This window comes from Phasianus colchicus, chromosome 5 (assembly GCF_987193195.1).
Source record: "Phasianus colchicus chromosome 5, bPhaCol1.hap1.1, whole genome shotgun sequence".
Taxonomy (NCBI): domain Eukaryota; kingdom Metazoa; phylum Chordata; class Aves; order Galliformes; family Phasianidae; genus Phasianus; species Phasianus colchicus.
In genome coordinates this window covers 24,271,810-24,287,594 of record NC_143440.1, presented here as the reverse complement: position 1 = coordinate 24,287,594, position 15,785 = coordinate 24,271,810, and the positions used below count along the sequence as shown (strand labels likewise).

General features: G+C 41.6%; 1 protein-coding gene across 3 annotated transcripts in view; it reads left to right on the top strand.

Annotated features, from left to right (window-relative positions):
- The window catches only part of CSTPP1 (centriolar satellite-associated tubulin polyglutamylase complex regulator 1), an 83,427-nt gene that overhangs the window by 64,776 nt on the left and 2,866 nt on the right, over positions 1-15,785 (top strand). For all 3 annotated transcript variants that reach the window (XM_031593439.2, XM_031593440.2, XM_090140911.1), the window contains 4 exons: positions 3,435-3,519; positions 9,927-10,012; positions 12,516-12,711; positions 13,620-13,729. In XM_031593439.2, the coding sequence (XP_031449299.1) occupies positions 3,435-3,519; positions 9,927-10,012; positions 12,516-12,711; positions 13,620-13,729 (477 nt within the window). The remainder of the gene's footprint in view (positions 1-3,434; positions 3,520-9,926; positions 10,013-12,515; positions 12,712-13,619; positions 13,730-15,785) is intronic.

Here is a 15,785-nt window from a genome sequence, read left to right as displayed (position 1 = left end):
ACAGGAAGGAGCAATGTGGTCATACACCAAACTGCCCTTGTTTATTCCAAGCAGCTCTTGGCAGGCAGTATGGTGCATGGGCAAAAGTAATTTTCTGCATGGTCTTCACTGACCTTGCTGTAGGGAATAAGAAAACAGTCATCACAGAAAGCTGTAGACACCTCCTAGGGTCTGCGGTGATCCCCCTTCCTGTTTAATAGGTATCCATCCCTAGTCTGAGAAATTGGTATGATTTACTGGTCAGATGCCTGGGGTGTCTACAGTCTGAGTTATGTTATGGTCTAAAAGCCTGCATGCTTTGGTGATTCATTTGAGGGTGCCTTCTCTCCAGGCATAAGCAACAAGAAGAAAAAGAATAAAGAACAAGCCTCTTCCTTTACAGAAGGAACTTCTCTGTGCTGCTTCAGCTTTGCATGCAGTTCCCATCTAAATAGACTACTTGCTCAAAGGCCAAAACTGTAATTAATTCTTCACTTGTACTGAAAATAAATGTCACCTTCTGATGTGCTGGCTGGAGAGGATATCTGCTATTCTTTCCTAATGTCCTGTTAGGCAGACTTCTGCTTTAGCTATATGTTACTTTGTGCTTTTCTGGTGGAGGAATAAGTATGGTGCTGTAATTCAGTACAGAGAATGAGGAGTAAAAGACAACATAAATGATTATTAAGTTTTAAAAATACATTAATTCCAGGCAATGAGATATCTTAATGCCTCAAAACTAATGCTTACTTAGGGCCCAGTTATCCTTTTAAGCTGCTTTTGTCTAGAAAACTAACAGAGAGGAGAAAGAGAAGGCTAAAATTCAGAAGCCTGTGGGAGAATTATCCTCCCAGAACTTGTCTGCTCTGAATGCATGAAGGATGCTCTGTGCAATGCTGGCCACCCCACTGTGAAAATGTTAGGGGAACAAAGCAGAGCAACAGGTATGAGTGGGCAAGGTGTGGGAAGTAAAATAAACAGATTTAACTTCAAATCAATATAGTTGTCAGTTAAACAGACTGTAAAAAAGGAAATGTTTTATTGGCATGCTGACAAATGAATGGAGAAAAAAAAACAGAGAACCAGAGGTACAGGGATGCATAAATAGGAGTTGAACTTAAGCAAACCAGAAATGTAACCTGAGTATTGGATCAAGCTTCGGAATGGTGTGATTCCTTGAGGACTAACACACAAACTTTTTAGGTAAAGATCGGGATTCTAATGCCCACTGTTATTAAGAGCTAAATTTAGAAGTCCTTGAAGAGTAGCTGTTAGAGGCCCACACCATAATCTTCATCTATGAGAAAACGTGTTTCAGAAGAGTCTTTTTATGCCCAGCTACTAACCTACTCCCCGTGTTGAGCTAGTTGAAGATGATTTCATGAAGCTTGCATGTACTTTAAATGATCAAATAGCTTCTTTAAGAAATTAGGACCAAAATCTGTATTGCTATAAATGAATGTCAACAAAACAAAAGAGAAGATTTTTTTTCTTTCTATGTTTAATGAAATATAAATTGTGACCTGGCATTTGGCTGAAAAATCAGATAAACATAGCATTTTACTGCTTGTAGTAAGCGGGACACTTTCAATAGTATCTTGTTGTGATTACACTTAAAAGCTTGGTGGTACTGGACACCATTGTAACCCAAGCTCAGTCACATGATGACTGAAAGACAAAGTGTCTGCAACAGAGATCAGCCTCTGAATTGTATTTTAGTTAGAAATGACAATACAAAAGAAGTTATAGTGCCCTCCATATTCTCTAAGATATTTCACATTTCAGTGCCATCACGGAAATCTGAATTCAATTCTTATCTGGGAAGAAGAGAGATTCTGATGTATTTATCCCTGTAGAAGAGTAGGCTGTACAAATTCCTATAATGGTATTGTAGACCTGCACAAGCTGCGACTCCCTTGTATTATTTTTGATCTCTGACTCCAGAGCTGGCTTTTCCAGGCTGAACAAAATGTTTCTACTTATTGTTCAAAATAACCTTTTAGTACCATGACTTGAAATCAAGGGTACTTTATCAGGTAGAAAGTCCTTCCGAGAGCAGTGCGAAATATATAATTCTAGGTAGTGTCTGTCTTACAGTTATAGAGTTTTCTGAACAGAAAATATATGTTAGCTCTCTCCCCTCTTTCCTCCAGTCCCCTCACTAATAATGTAGGTAAAGTCTGTAACCTGATTTTGATGACAGTGATCCTGCAATGTTACAGTAGTCAGCACTGAAAAAATTACTTTGTCTGGGTTGGACGTTGCAGTGAAATGTCCTTTGGTACTGCATACCTGGCTCTTGAGATGTCTGACAGAGTTGTAGCATTTTCCCTTTCTCTCAGTTTTGTGGAACCATCTAGCTTTGAGATAGAAAGAAGTTGTGGCTACCAGATGGGATAGGTGATATTTGGTTAATTATTTGAATGGGAGCTTAGGCACTATGGAAGGTTAAGATGTGTCTCTGGTAACAGAACTGATGTTCTGTACCTCAGTCCTAATGCCTGTGCCCTTTGGATTCCCTCCCCAACTACTGCTTGGCTCTATTTCCCCCCCTGGCTCTTTCTTTCATACTTCACATTTTTCTGTATATAGAAGTACTTTAAAATTGCTGCCATTCAGCTAGTCTTCTCCATAACTCCAGTCCACAGGCTTTTGGACCAGGAACATACAATCATGCTGGGCTTTTTTACATCAATATATTTCCATTCCCTTGGGATCCTATAAAATTCCATAAGATTCACCTCTATGACTCCTTTTGCTGAACCACAGAGGACTTTCTTGACCATCCTTTCACAAAGCAGCTCCCTAAAACATAAATCATTTGATTGCTCTTCTTGTGTTTCTTGGATCTTAGTTCTCTGCTTCCTATAATACAGTGACCAGATTTGTACACATTATTCCAAAAAGAGACCGTCCAGCTGCCTTACCAAATGCCAAAGTAATAACGTCTGTGGTTTATACTCTGTAGCCTTCCATATACAACCCCAAAACCTTGTTTCCCTTTGTTACTGCTGCCAGATGTTCTGTGGATGGTTTTCAGGCTTATTGTGGTGAATGTCATCATGCCAGTGAATTTCAGCAAATTTAAGCAACTTTGAAATGATTCTTTTTTCCACATTCAAGTCAAACCAAACTGTGTTGTCACTTGAAACTGCCCTGTTTTGGTTACCTCTTTTTCACACTGAATCACCACTACCTGCTAGCAGCTCCTCTGAGGGAATTGCTTTAGAAGTGTTTCCCCTTTGTTAGGCCTCTGGTTGTCTGGTTCACTTGAAGCTCCCATCTGCAGAGTCCAGTTCTGAGGGCCTAGGCAATAAGGAAGTGGATTTATTGTTGCTACATACTCAGTCTTAAAATGAGGGTAGAAGAGAGTATGATTTTTTTCAAGAGATGAAGCATGGGGAGAGATCATCCTGTAAAAAAATTGTGATATTCTCATGTCTCTTTTCCTGCAGATTTGCTGACAACACAGGAATACCACTGCCTACTGCAGCTGCTCTGCCCTGACTTCCCAATGGAACTCACTCAGAAAGCAGCAAGGTGGGTTCTCATCTACTCTTTTAGAGCAAGATCACATTGGACAACTGCACAAGTGGACTTGGGAACTAGATTTGTGGGTAAAGGTTTGAACAGAGACCTTCAGCTTTTAAGATTCTGGGGAAAAGAGATATCATGATTTGGCGTTAAAAACAGTGTTTTTTCTAGCAGTGAGAAAGAATATGTATTTAAAGCATACAAAGACGTAAATATGAGTGCTAAATGTTGCTCTAAGTTCAGAAGGTGAGTTGCATATAAAAGAATGTTAGCCAATGTGGTTTTAACTGAAATCACTTGAAATGTGTTTATCAACCAGCTTCCTATGGTTGATCACATTTAAAAGGTTAGTAGCTTAGTAGCTCAGGTGAATTGCTAATGTTTTAAAGTACTTTAGCTAAGAACACGGTAGCTAATCTGTTTGAAATTTTATTTTAATCTAGGCAAGGCCTAAAGCAGATAGATGGCTCAGGGCACCGATAATGTGATATGGGACTTTTTTACTGACAGTGTTTGTTGGTTCCAGGCCAGCCCAGACAGTTAGAATAGAATCATAGAATCACTCAGGTTGGAAAAGACCTTGAAGATCATCGAGTCCAACCACGACCTAACCATACTGCCCTAACTCTAACAACACTCTGCTAAATCGTGTCCCTGAGCACCACATCCAAATGGCTTTCAAACACATACAGGAATCAGTCACACCTCTCTGGGGAGCCTACTCCAGTGTTTAACAACCCTTTTTGTAAACAAGTGTTTCCTGATATCCAACCTAAACTTACCCTGGTGCAACTTAAGGCTATTTCCCCTCATCCTGTCACCTGTCACCTGTGAGGAGACACCAACCCCGCTCTCGCTGTAAGCACCTTTCAGATATTGGAAGAGAGCAATAAAGTCTGCCCTCAGCCTCCTTTTCCCCAGACTGAACAGCCCCGGTTCCTTCGGTTTATCCTCATAGGGCATATTCTCCAAGCCCTTCACAAGCCTTGTTTCCCTTCTTTGGACCTGCTCCAGTACCTCAATGCCCTTTCTGTACTGAGGTGCCCAAAACCGAACACAGTAAATTTTGGTGAGACCTCACCAAAGCCAAGGGGCAGGATGACTTCCCTAATCCTGGTCACCACACCATTCCTGATACAAGCCAGGATGCCTTTGGCCTTCTTGGCCACCTGGGCACAGTGCTGGCTCATATTCAGCCGACTTTCCGTCAGTTGATTATTAACTATCTGATAGTGAAAATGTAATACGGTATATGCATCTTTCGGGATAGGGGGTCTGTTCAGATCTTAGTATACACACCATATGTAATCACAGCAAGATTACTGAATGAATACTTTAATTCCTAGCCATCTCAGTAGAAGGGGCATGGAAATAAAAGTTTTTTAATGGGAACAAATATAACACTGGAAACAGAATCCAGGCACGTGATCAGGATATTAGCTGCTCCTTTGTTGTTCATGGCCTGAATAATGAAGAGGTCCTTATTTTTGTAGTTTTCATTTCTTTCTTCGTCAGAGTCTCTTGAAAATAGTACTAAGACAGGAGAGTGAAAAAGTGTTATCCATCTGCTAGTATTTCCACCTGGCTGACTTCCCTGGTGCCTATGTCTTGGTTGTCTGAATCAAAGCTGTGCTGCTTCAATTAATACTAGAAGATAGTGCTGCTTTTCCCTCTGGCTCATCAGTGTGCCTTCTGGGCCCAACAAAATGCAGTTGCTTGCCCTCCAATGCCAGACTGGGAAAGAATGCTAACCCTGCAGCAGGAATATATCTGCTGCTTCCTTTCATGGAGGTACAGCAGCACCAGTCCCATGTGCGGGTGTGCATTTCATAGGGTTCCAGCTGAGCTGAGCAAGAATTTGTGATGGTGCATGAAAGAAGACTTCAGCATATCTACACATGTTATGATGTTTGTGTCAAGGAATTTAATCCACAAGGCTGCTGTAAACTAGAGGCCCCATTCAGGGGCCTGCTGTACTGTTGTGTGCATGCCTTAGAGACAGGCGAGCAGGCTTTGAGAGCAGGTGTTAGAGAGAAACAAAATCTGTGTCAGATGCACCCCAGCTCAGGTGGGGATGACCTCACTCTTGTTGCTGGCTGGCTATTACTCCGTTGGAAGATAATCCGATTGAGCAATTTTAATAAAACTTGCCATATTTCTGAAACATCTTTCTCTTTGCTTCCAGTTGTTGCGCTCTCTTTTTTTCCTTTTTCACGTCCCATGCTGCTACTTAGTCCTTTCTCCCTGGTTCTGCCTGTCAGAAAGGTGAATCGGTCTTCTGAGAGCAGTTGTTTGAGTCCTTGCAGAGTGGGAATGGCACATACAGACCTCCTGACACTGTTCCTCCTTCAGTTTGCACACCCCTAGCAATTTTGTTGCTAATTTGCCTTGGGAAAGGAATTCAGGTGTGGCAGTAGCCACAGTGTTTGCTGATTCAGCCAGGACCTGTGTCATTATTTGTGCTCCAAGGAAGAAAGCAGTCATAGTTGTATTCTCTGTGCTGCATGATTGAGATGATCTCACAACACGGTACTCTCCACTTGTCCAGGAGCTGTTGCTATGCACTGATAACAAACACTGGAAGGGAATAAGACCAGGCAATGTCAAAGCAGAAGAACAGAGGTTACAACAGTATTGGTTTTGTTAGCATGACACCAGAGACCTCCATTTTTCTATTCCTGGTGCCACACAGATGCAGAGGTCATGCAGCCCAAAAAACAAGTTATGTGTGTCTATGAGATTTCTTGGACATTTTTTTCTTCAAAGGGTCATAGGCATTAGCACGTTAAAGATTTTTATCTACAGAGATACCTTTGATCTTCAGAGACACCTTCTGGCTTTCTGAATCATGAAACTGCAAAAGGACAGAAAAGGAAGAAATTTCTCCTGTTTGGTGCTGGAATCTCAGGACCTTAACAGAGCACTGATTTTTTCGTTGTAACAATCACAAGAACCTCACTGCCTGCATTGGAGTAGTGTGAGCAGAGTAGTACATAGAGTAAGTACATAAACCAGTCCTGGGCTGGTTTATGCAGTATGGGAGCTTACATTGCTTAATTGCTAACGGAAGTGGGTCTTGAAAGCCTGTACGCCCGTTGCTAATAGATTCCCTGAGAGTGCAGATCTTACCCTTTTTGTGTGTTCTATTTATTTTTGCCTCCATGTATCAATAAACAAACCAAGTCTCTGAAGACCCATTTGATCCAGCCTGGTTTTAAGACACACAGAGTCAGTTAGCCCTTAATGGTAGTAGAGAGGGGTAAAAGTCCTTTGCCTGGTCAACTTGCCGTCCGGGTCTAGAATTTGTCCTGGGAACATCCTGTCCAGTCTGGGTTTCTGAAATTCTAGCTGTAGTCAGCAGATCACAAAGTTTCCCTATTGGCACAGTAGCAAGGCTTTCCTGCCAGCCAAACCCGCTTGAACCCTAAAAGACCACTACATCCTTACCAGAATCCTTCAAGTATAGGCATCTTTCTTCAGTTTTTTCCAGATTTTCTCCTTAATTTCCATCATTAATGGAGGGCCAACTACTAACCTTGTAACCAAGTCCGAGCCCCCAAGAGCTTAAAGGCTAATTTGGACAAGAACGAATAAACAATCCCTGGAAAAACTGGCTACCTGATGAACTCCCTTGAGTTTCAGTTCAGACTTTTCAGATTTTGTCCTCAGTTGAGGTCCTGCTGTCTGGGATTCTCTCCTTGCCAGTTGTTTCAGGGAAGAGGTACAGATATGTTGCATATGATGCTCTCTCAGCTTCCCTGGCTGCACAGTCAGCTGGCTATGTGGGGAAATAGCCAGCTGCAGTCAATCTCCTCATAAATGATTGTATTGGATTTTAAAACTTCTCAACATTTCCGGAGTGCAGACTCCTGGGCCAAGTGGAGTCAGTAACCCAGCACCAGAGTGCACCTGCTTCTATTTAGACATTCCCCTGTTACATATGTGCCATTTAGTACCCCTTTGAGGCTCCTTGCCATTTCTAAGAGCAAGAAATGTTAAATTCCCAGACTTCTGCCTACTTCCTGATGCTCTTCTTTAAGGAGGAGAGTGGAAATTGCTGCCGCAGAGCACACACACTGACCATAGCTTTAGATTTAAGAAATGAAACTTAGTTTATTGTCGTGAAGGTGATATCATCTTGTGTCTCCACAAAACACATTTAAAAACTCTCCATTATTGTTCTTCTACTTCTCCAGGATGTAGAAATGTGCCAGAAACAGCTTTGGAGCTGGTGCTTTGTGGGTATGTAGAAGATAGACCAGCATTTCAAAGCAGTGAGTGCAGCTTCTCAGTGATGTGGCCTATAGCATTTCCAGTGCTTAAAGAGTGGTTGGAAGTGCCAGTAGATGAGCAGTATTGCCTGAGAGATGAAGATGCTCAGCCTGCCAGCTTCAAAGCCATTTCCTTGATGTGGCCACTGACAACCTCAGTAACATGCTTATTAGTGAGAATTAAGCACTGAAGATACTGCTTCTTTAGACAGGAGGAGGAGGCTTCTGGAACATAATAAATAAATCAGAAGCACTTTGACATCTTCAAAGCGTTTTGTTTTAAATACTGCGTTTTCTCCTGGGGACTCTCTTAGCCTCAGTCTTTCTTCTTTGAGGTAATTAATTCAAGCTGCTCTGCATGTTTGATTTTGCCACAGCAAACAGAACTGGCCTGAGTGGCAGGGAAGTAAGCCTCTTGCAAGATCCTGTAGTTCTTTTAGGTCAGCCTCCCACACAGCTCCCTGGAGTCTTTTACATGAGACATAACAGCATTTTGCCAGTAACGTGTTTAGACTATTGAGGCTGCAGGAATTGGTTTGTGGATCACATTTGGCCCCATGTTCAAAAGGGTCCTACAAGATGACCTATACTTTGGCTGTAATTAAATGGTAATCCTTCTCATATGGCATGATATGATAGATACTGACCAGATAGGGTCAGAAGACCTGTTTCTGTTTAGTGCTGCTTGGTGGTCCAGGAAAACACACAGCTGAAAGGAAGTACCAACCACCTTTCTTTATCATCCTCTGAATATTCTGTTTTTTTTTATTTTTTCTTTTCTTATAAGTGGAGTGTTTCCTTTTGTTTACCAGTCTGACCTATCATTGATCAGCCCAAGTTTGATATTCCCCTCTGCAGAGCTTTTCATCCTTATGTAGTGATAGTGACTAGAATGATGTTTTCATTTTTATGAATGTTTTTGGCATAATTTAGTTCTTAGCAGTTTTTTTCCTGAAAGGAGGATGCAGCGTCTGATGCATGGACTCAGATGTGAATGATCCAAAACGTTTATTACAAGTTCTCACATCACTTATATACCTTCAGAAGTTTTCTTTTTCTAGCTTTCCCATCCACCCCTACAACTTTCCCATCCACCTTTACATGTCAACAGAGCGTTCTACAAAACACTCTTCAGCCGTTCACACAGGCACTTATCCAATCAGAGCCATGAGACGTTCTTTCTTCTTCTAGAGGTGTCCTTGGTTCTCATGCTGTTTATCTTGCTCCACAGCTTCTGTTCTGAACAGTTTTTCTTGTATTTCCAGAGGAGGAGGTGGAATTTGCTCTCACTTCTGCTTCATCTTTATGGCCTCTGGCTGATGCATTTGCCATTGCGTGGTTCAAATAGGGGTACATGTAACTCCCTAGATATACCTAGATATTTTTGCAGAAAGAAAGAAGCAGCATCACTGGCCTAGGAAGATTCCAGTCTCTGTGAAATTTGACCTGATAATATACGAAAAGAGACTGATTCATTCATCAAGAAAGGAAGATCGGATGTTTACAGGGGGTAATTTTAAAGCTGATGGCTGGTGCAAAAGAGACATCGTGTTATTTCATTTTTAGTCAGGTTAGGTTTGACCATAGATTGGAAGCTAATCGCTGCTGTTATACTTACAAATCTGAAAATAGCCCAGTTCAATCAACTCTGGTATACAGAAGAATAGCGTAAGTCTCATTCTGCGCACACCAGTTTTATTCTCATGTAACTGCCTGGTCTTTAGCACAGTTGCTCTTTATAAGGTCATGTGAACCCTTTTTTTTTTTGTAATTTTTTTTTGGTTTGGTTTGGTTTGGTTTTTTTATGCCAGTGTTTATTACATCATGTCCCTTAGGCTTTGAATTACATTTAATGCTCATCTTGTTCTGTTCATGCTGAAGGTGAAGCGTGTAATACCACTGACATTCACAATCATCTCACCACAGTTTATCAAGCTGCATTTGTTTGATTTTAGGATGTCCACACCTATGCGTTCATGGATGTTCCCATTCCCCTTTCCCAACCTCTTACACTGGGCCAAGATGCTATCTGTCCTCAGTTGCACATAGCTCCCTACCTGCTCTTTCTGTAGATCTGGTATCCCTGCTTGAAGATTTCATCCTTTTGGAGTTGCTAAACTGTTTCTCTCATCTTACTCCTAGGATTGTGCTGATGGATGATGCTATGGATTGTCTGATGTCTTTTTCTGATTTCCTCTTTGCTTTCCAGATCCAATTCTACTATTCAGGTAAATACTGGGAAGCTTCTTACTTCACCCACTAGCATGTCATTACAACCTTCCAGTTTCCATGTCCCTTCACTTTTTAAAATCTTGTAAGAGTATGGTTTTTCACAGACAATATATAGATAATGGAATCTACTGTGAAAAAGTTATCACTGATACCTTTAGATAAAGAGGTTTCATAAAGAATTTTCAAATTTTGCTGAATAGCAAGCTACTTCTAATGGCCAAAGCTTATGCATATGTTTGTCTTAGCCCTGAGACATGATTTTCTATCTTTATCAGGTGTATGTTAGCAACTAAAAATTGACTTTTACTAGTAACATGTTTTTCCATAACTCTTTAATGCAGTATTTCTGCCTCTAATGGCTGGCTGCTGTTGGAAATGGGATCAGAAGAACCTAGAGCAAGGCAAGCCCAGCATTCTGGCCCCAACAGCTGGTGCCTTGAAAAGAAAAAGGAATTGGGCAAATGGGTACAATTCTGTTCGTAATACTCATCCAACCACAATCTGTTTTCAGCTCAAAATCTTTCTGAAATGCATACAGTTTCTGCAGGTTTAGGAATCCCTATTGGATTCCTCTCCTGAAGACTTCTCCACGTGAAATCATGTAAACATTTAACCTTTGCAACACCCTTCGGCAAGGAGTTGCACAGGCCTGCCACCTGTTCCATGAAGAACCACTTTTTTTTTCTTTGAGAGCCCCTAGTTGGAAAGGAACAGTTAATCGTTGTCTACCTTCCCCATACTATTGGTCATTTCTCATATTCTCTCTTTGCCCCCAATGCTGAATAGATGGAGTACTTCTTTTAAAGTTGTTGACAGGAAAATTACATACCAAATAATAATAGTTTTTGTGTGTTTATCTTTACGTATATTCACCAACACATACACATCTGTGAAAATCCTGAGGTATTTTTAAACTAAGTTCAGGAGGCAAAGGGAAGAAACCTGGATAAATATTCACGTGTTTTTCCTGTGCAGAGAGATGCTTTAAAATATGTTGGCTTGTTTATCCTAGTCCCCTAAAGTGTGGTTGAGGAGAGGAAATCTCATTTATGGAACTACATTGGTAGGGAAAAGAGGGAAGCATTTCCCTTATCAGGATGAGATATGTTCCCAAGCACTGGGTGCTGCAGGGCACTCATGTCTCCCAGTATAGTGCACTTTCAAAAAGCAACATAAGCTCATGGGATTCTGACCACTCACACTATTAGCTCCTTCTGATGGTCATAGCTCTCATTTGGCCTTAATCAGGCAAAAGGAGCCAGGTCTGAGATACTAGGAGACATTGGCTAGAAGCTGTGATAGAGCAGTTTGTGGTCAGGGTGTAGCCCTGGGTGGCCTGGAGATCTGATCCAACCTGTCAATTTTCATCTTTGCAGCAGTTACGAGTCAGCTGCTGTTCCTAATACAAACATCTCTATTTCTTAGTACTTTTTTGTGTATACTTACCCTGTAACTCCCCCGGACATATCACAACATTATCCATGACAAGTCATCAAAGAAAACCAGTTAAAATGATCATTTTAGGTTGGGCAGAACCAGGCTTGCAATGCCTTTAGCGGTGGGCAGAAAATGCGTTTGGAAAGTTCTTCTCTGATACAACAAATATTTCCACTGAGCTGCAAAACCTCAGTGCAGCCACAGGGCTGACATACTGTCTTCCCCCTCCACCCGCCTCACGCACATTACCACACTTCCATTCACTTGGGACACAAATGCCACTGCAGTCCTCACAAACACGCCCTTGTGTACACACTCAAACATCCCTTCTCAGTCCTGCTCACCCAGGCACAATGCACACATGCAGCCTGTCATACGCTCTCCCACCAACCCACACACATACAAACCACTCCAAATGGAATCTAGATTTGTAAACTGCTGACCACATCCATAAACAAACTTGTTTAAAATTAGGCTCTTGCAGTAAACAGTGGGTAGTACGAGGAGCCTGGGGAGAGGATTTCTGCCAGCTCTAGCCCTGACCTGCCCTGGCCCTTCCTTTAGATCCCGTGTTATATTTACTTTGGAGGAGCACAGAGACAAGCTGGGATACAGCCTGGAGCCCTGACTAATTTGCTCCTTTTGCTTCTGTTGCAGTTCTATATATTTTGTCCCAGCTTGGTGGTTGTAGGTGAAGAAAGAAAATTTTTGAGACTTTGCAAACCAGCTGTATGTTTGACATTAGCTTTCACACTCCACTGTTCACTGTTCATCTATTTGCTAACCTCTGTTTCCTTTGGAAAGATCTGAACAGAATGGCTAGTCTCTCATAATCATCCTAATAGGGAGATGTCAGCAACATATATGGAAATGGCTGTTTGTGCCTGCATAATATCTGATCTGAATATGCAGGATGCCTTAGTGTTGTGCTAACATCCATTTCCCAATGGTGCCATGTATAACACAGAGTGGAGAATGACCATTTAAACTTGGGTCTGGTAGGTCAGGAGGATGCTTTGATGGTTATAGCCCTGTGTTGTAAATTTCTTTCTGGTTTTCCAGAATTCCTGGAAAGTGTGGCTGCTATTTATCAAGATCTATTGGCTGGTAAGAATCCAAATACTGTGATCGTGCCAACATCATCCTCTGGGCAACATCGGCAGCGGCAACCCCCAAATGACTGCAACCTGCTTGATGGAGTAGAGGCATCTCTCTTCTACCAGTGCCTAGAGACCTTATGTGACAGATCAAAATACAGGTATGAATGGAGTCCAGAACACAGATGCGAAAGTCTGTTTCTGGAGACCTTTTGTAAGATTGGAGCTGTGAATAAATACATCAGTTTAACTTTCATGTAGATCTCATTGGAGAAGTATGATGGGAGAGATCATAGCAGAACTGCTTTAACCAAAAGAGAAAAACAATTATACGGGCCTAAGAGACCTGGGGGTTTGAGTACATTCTTGAGCTGTTTGATCTGGGACTCTGTTTTCCTTCTTACTTTCACATGGACACTTTCATAAAGGAGAGGTTAATCTACCATCATTAATTATGTGGAGATAAATGAGTGCAAGTGTGTTCCTGGGTGCTGAAGCATAGGCAAGCAACAGTGGGGTGGATAGAGTTTGAAGCCTTAGTACCTAGACAAGATCACACTGCTGGTCTGTACTGGAATCCAGGATGGAGCTGGTCTCTGATTACAGATCCCAGGCAAAAGAAATCTGCTCACTACATGGTAGAAACTATGAAGAATGTGTCTATCAAAGATACACAGTAAGGGCTAGTATTTTTCTATCCCCTACTGAACTAAAGCTAGTCTCTTTGTTTGTTATGTTGTTTTGCTTTCTTTCTTTTTTTTTTTTTTTTAAGAATATGTCAAAAGTTGTATGTCTCCGAGCAGATCTGGATTTTTCTCCCTTTCCTTACAAGAGAGACAGGTAAGACTGCTCTTAGGAATGTACCCCAGCTCAAAAGTCTTACTTAACAAATTGGGATCAGATGCAGTACTAAATAAACAACCTGTTGGCTGTTTATTTTAAACAGCTAGGGCAGCGTGACAGTGTTAGAATAATAAATAGGCTTGCTCTTCCATTTTGAACTTGATCTTAGAAAAAATGATCATTGTTCAAAAGACAAGATGATTTTCTGGTATCTCTCTCTTCCTAGCTGTCCACCTTCTGCTCTTGTGAAGGAAGTGCTGAGTACTGCACAGAGACTGACCTTGTCTGGATTCCTTATGGCACTTGCAAAGGATCAGGGGATCAACAGAGCCCTAGGTAAGATTTCTTTGAATGATACAGCTCTAGATTTTCAGTCATTCTGCATTTCTTTGGAATTCCCATTGTAGTTATGCCCCAGATTTTACATCATTGGAAAGAGAGTGAGGGAGTTTTTCATATTTTTATTATGGATTAAACTTTAAAAACACTGCACCTTACTGTCTGCTTGAAGATGTGGAGATTTGTCAGCAATAAAATTAGATGTGAAATGCTGTCCTAAGACAGCCATGTTTTATGTCTTTGGTAGCTGATCTTTTCAGCAGAACTGTCATTTTAGTATGCTTGGCTGTAAAGGTTGGATAGAGGTGGTCAGAAGGAAAGTAAGGTAACTGACTGTTTAAATTGAACTTTCATCCTATGTTTTAGCCCTTTATGCTCCCACAAATTTTAAATGACTGCTTTCATTGTCCACAAGAAAAAGAAGACACACCTAATGGGAAAACTTCTGTTGCCTTCTTGGTTCAAAGACTCAAGCTAAGCCCAGACTCCCCCAGCTCATGCCCCATCTTCCCTGACATCACTGTAATCTTTCTAATATATTAATCTATGGCTTACTGAAAACCTGGTGGTATAAAACACAAAATTCTGCTACAGAACTCTGCACCAAACTACTGTGGAAACCAGAGGGATCACCAAGCAGCATCTCGTTGCTCATTACTGTGTTGTGATGATGAATACAGTTATAGAGCCGGGAAGCAAACTGTTGCATTGGCAAAGCACAGTGTGTAATCCATACATAACTCAGACACATAATTCAATATTGCTCTCATATGACTTGGTTGTGTTTGTCCTGCAAAGCGGAACAAAAATGGCTTTCTGCATTTGATGAGGAGAAGTGGGTGAAGGCTCACACACTTTCACTCATCTCTATCAGAAAATAATCAGGGTAGGCTTTTTTTGTCTCTTTGAGTCTCCTCTTCCTCTACTTCCAGGTTTGAGTATCACCCAGTCCCTATGTTTCAAAGACAGGCCTCAGTGAAAAGATGGTGTACCTTGCCAGAGGGTTTGTTCTTTAGCACAGGTGTGTCATAATAGAAGTGTCCCCCTCCCTAGCTTAGCCTCTTCTTCCAGCAAAACTGTTTAAGCTACTAATGTTCTTCTGGGGAAGGGCTGCTTACCCAACAAGATGAAGATTATATGTCAAAGGTACATGCATACAGCTCTGCAATCTCTTCTGCAAACAGGCTTAGGGATCAGTGTACTCACTGGGGAAGGTGTTGCCTGGGTTGCACTAAACAAAATGTTTTTTTCCTTACCCAGTAAAATCCACTTCCAGTCAAAAGCAAACAAAACAGATGGGAAAAAAAAAAAAAAAAAAAAAAAAAAAAAAAAAGAAGAAGAAGTTGTTAAAAAGGATCCTGCCCAGGGCTTCCATTATGCTATCTACAAAGTGTGTGGGTTTTCCCTGCCATTAATGTGGGCCCATCCCCTGGCTCTCTGTCTCCTCCCATGGCCTCTCACAGAGGAGGGACAGCAACCACAAGTCTGACAGGTGCTAGCATTTTGGCAAGGATAGGGGGATTCTTTTTCTGATGTTTTTTAATCTCCTGAAGGGTGATTTCAATAGACTTCAATCTGTAGGAGATCACAAGCTCCCTAAAGCCCTTCAACGAGGGCAGTTGCAGGCAAAGGAGCTTTCAGTCAGGATGCTTGCTTCCTCTCCAGTCTCACAAAGCCAGTGGCACCCCTAGTGGAGCAGGGGGTAGGGATTAGAGCAGCTCATTCTGGCTGGGGTAGCACTGATGAGTGTCAAGCAAATGGGAATCTGCAGGCTAACTCATGTCAGTGTAGACTTGTGAATCCTTTATGTAATTTACTGTCTCTCCCAAGTAATTCTTATGCCCCAGAGACCATACTAGATTCTGCAAACTCAGAAACAAGTTAAGCTTTAGCTTTAGCTTATTCTTTTAACTGAGCATGTGAAAGCAAGCACAGGACCTCCCAACACTCTTGTTGTGATGCCAGGTTTTCCTGTTCATGTGCAAGAGGGGGAGACCAGAACTGGAAAAAGTGGGGGAGGTGGGTCTGATCTGAAGTGCTTCTAATTTGTTAG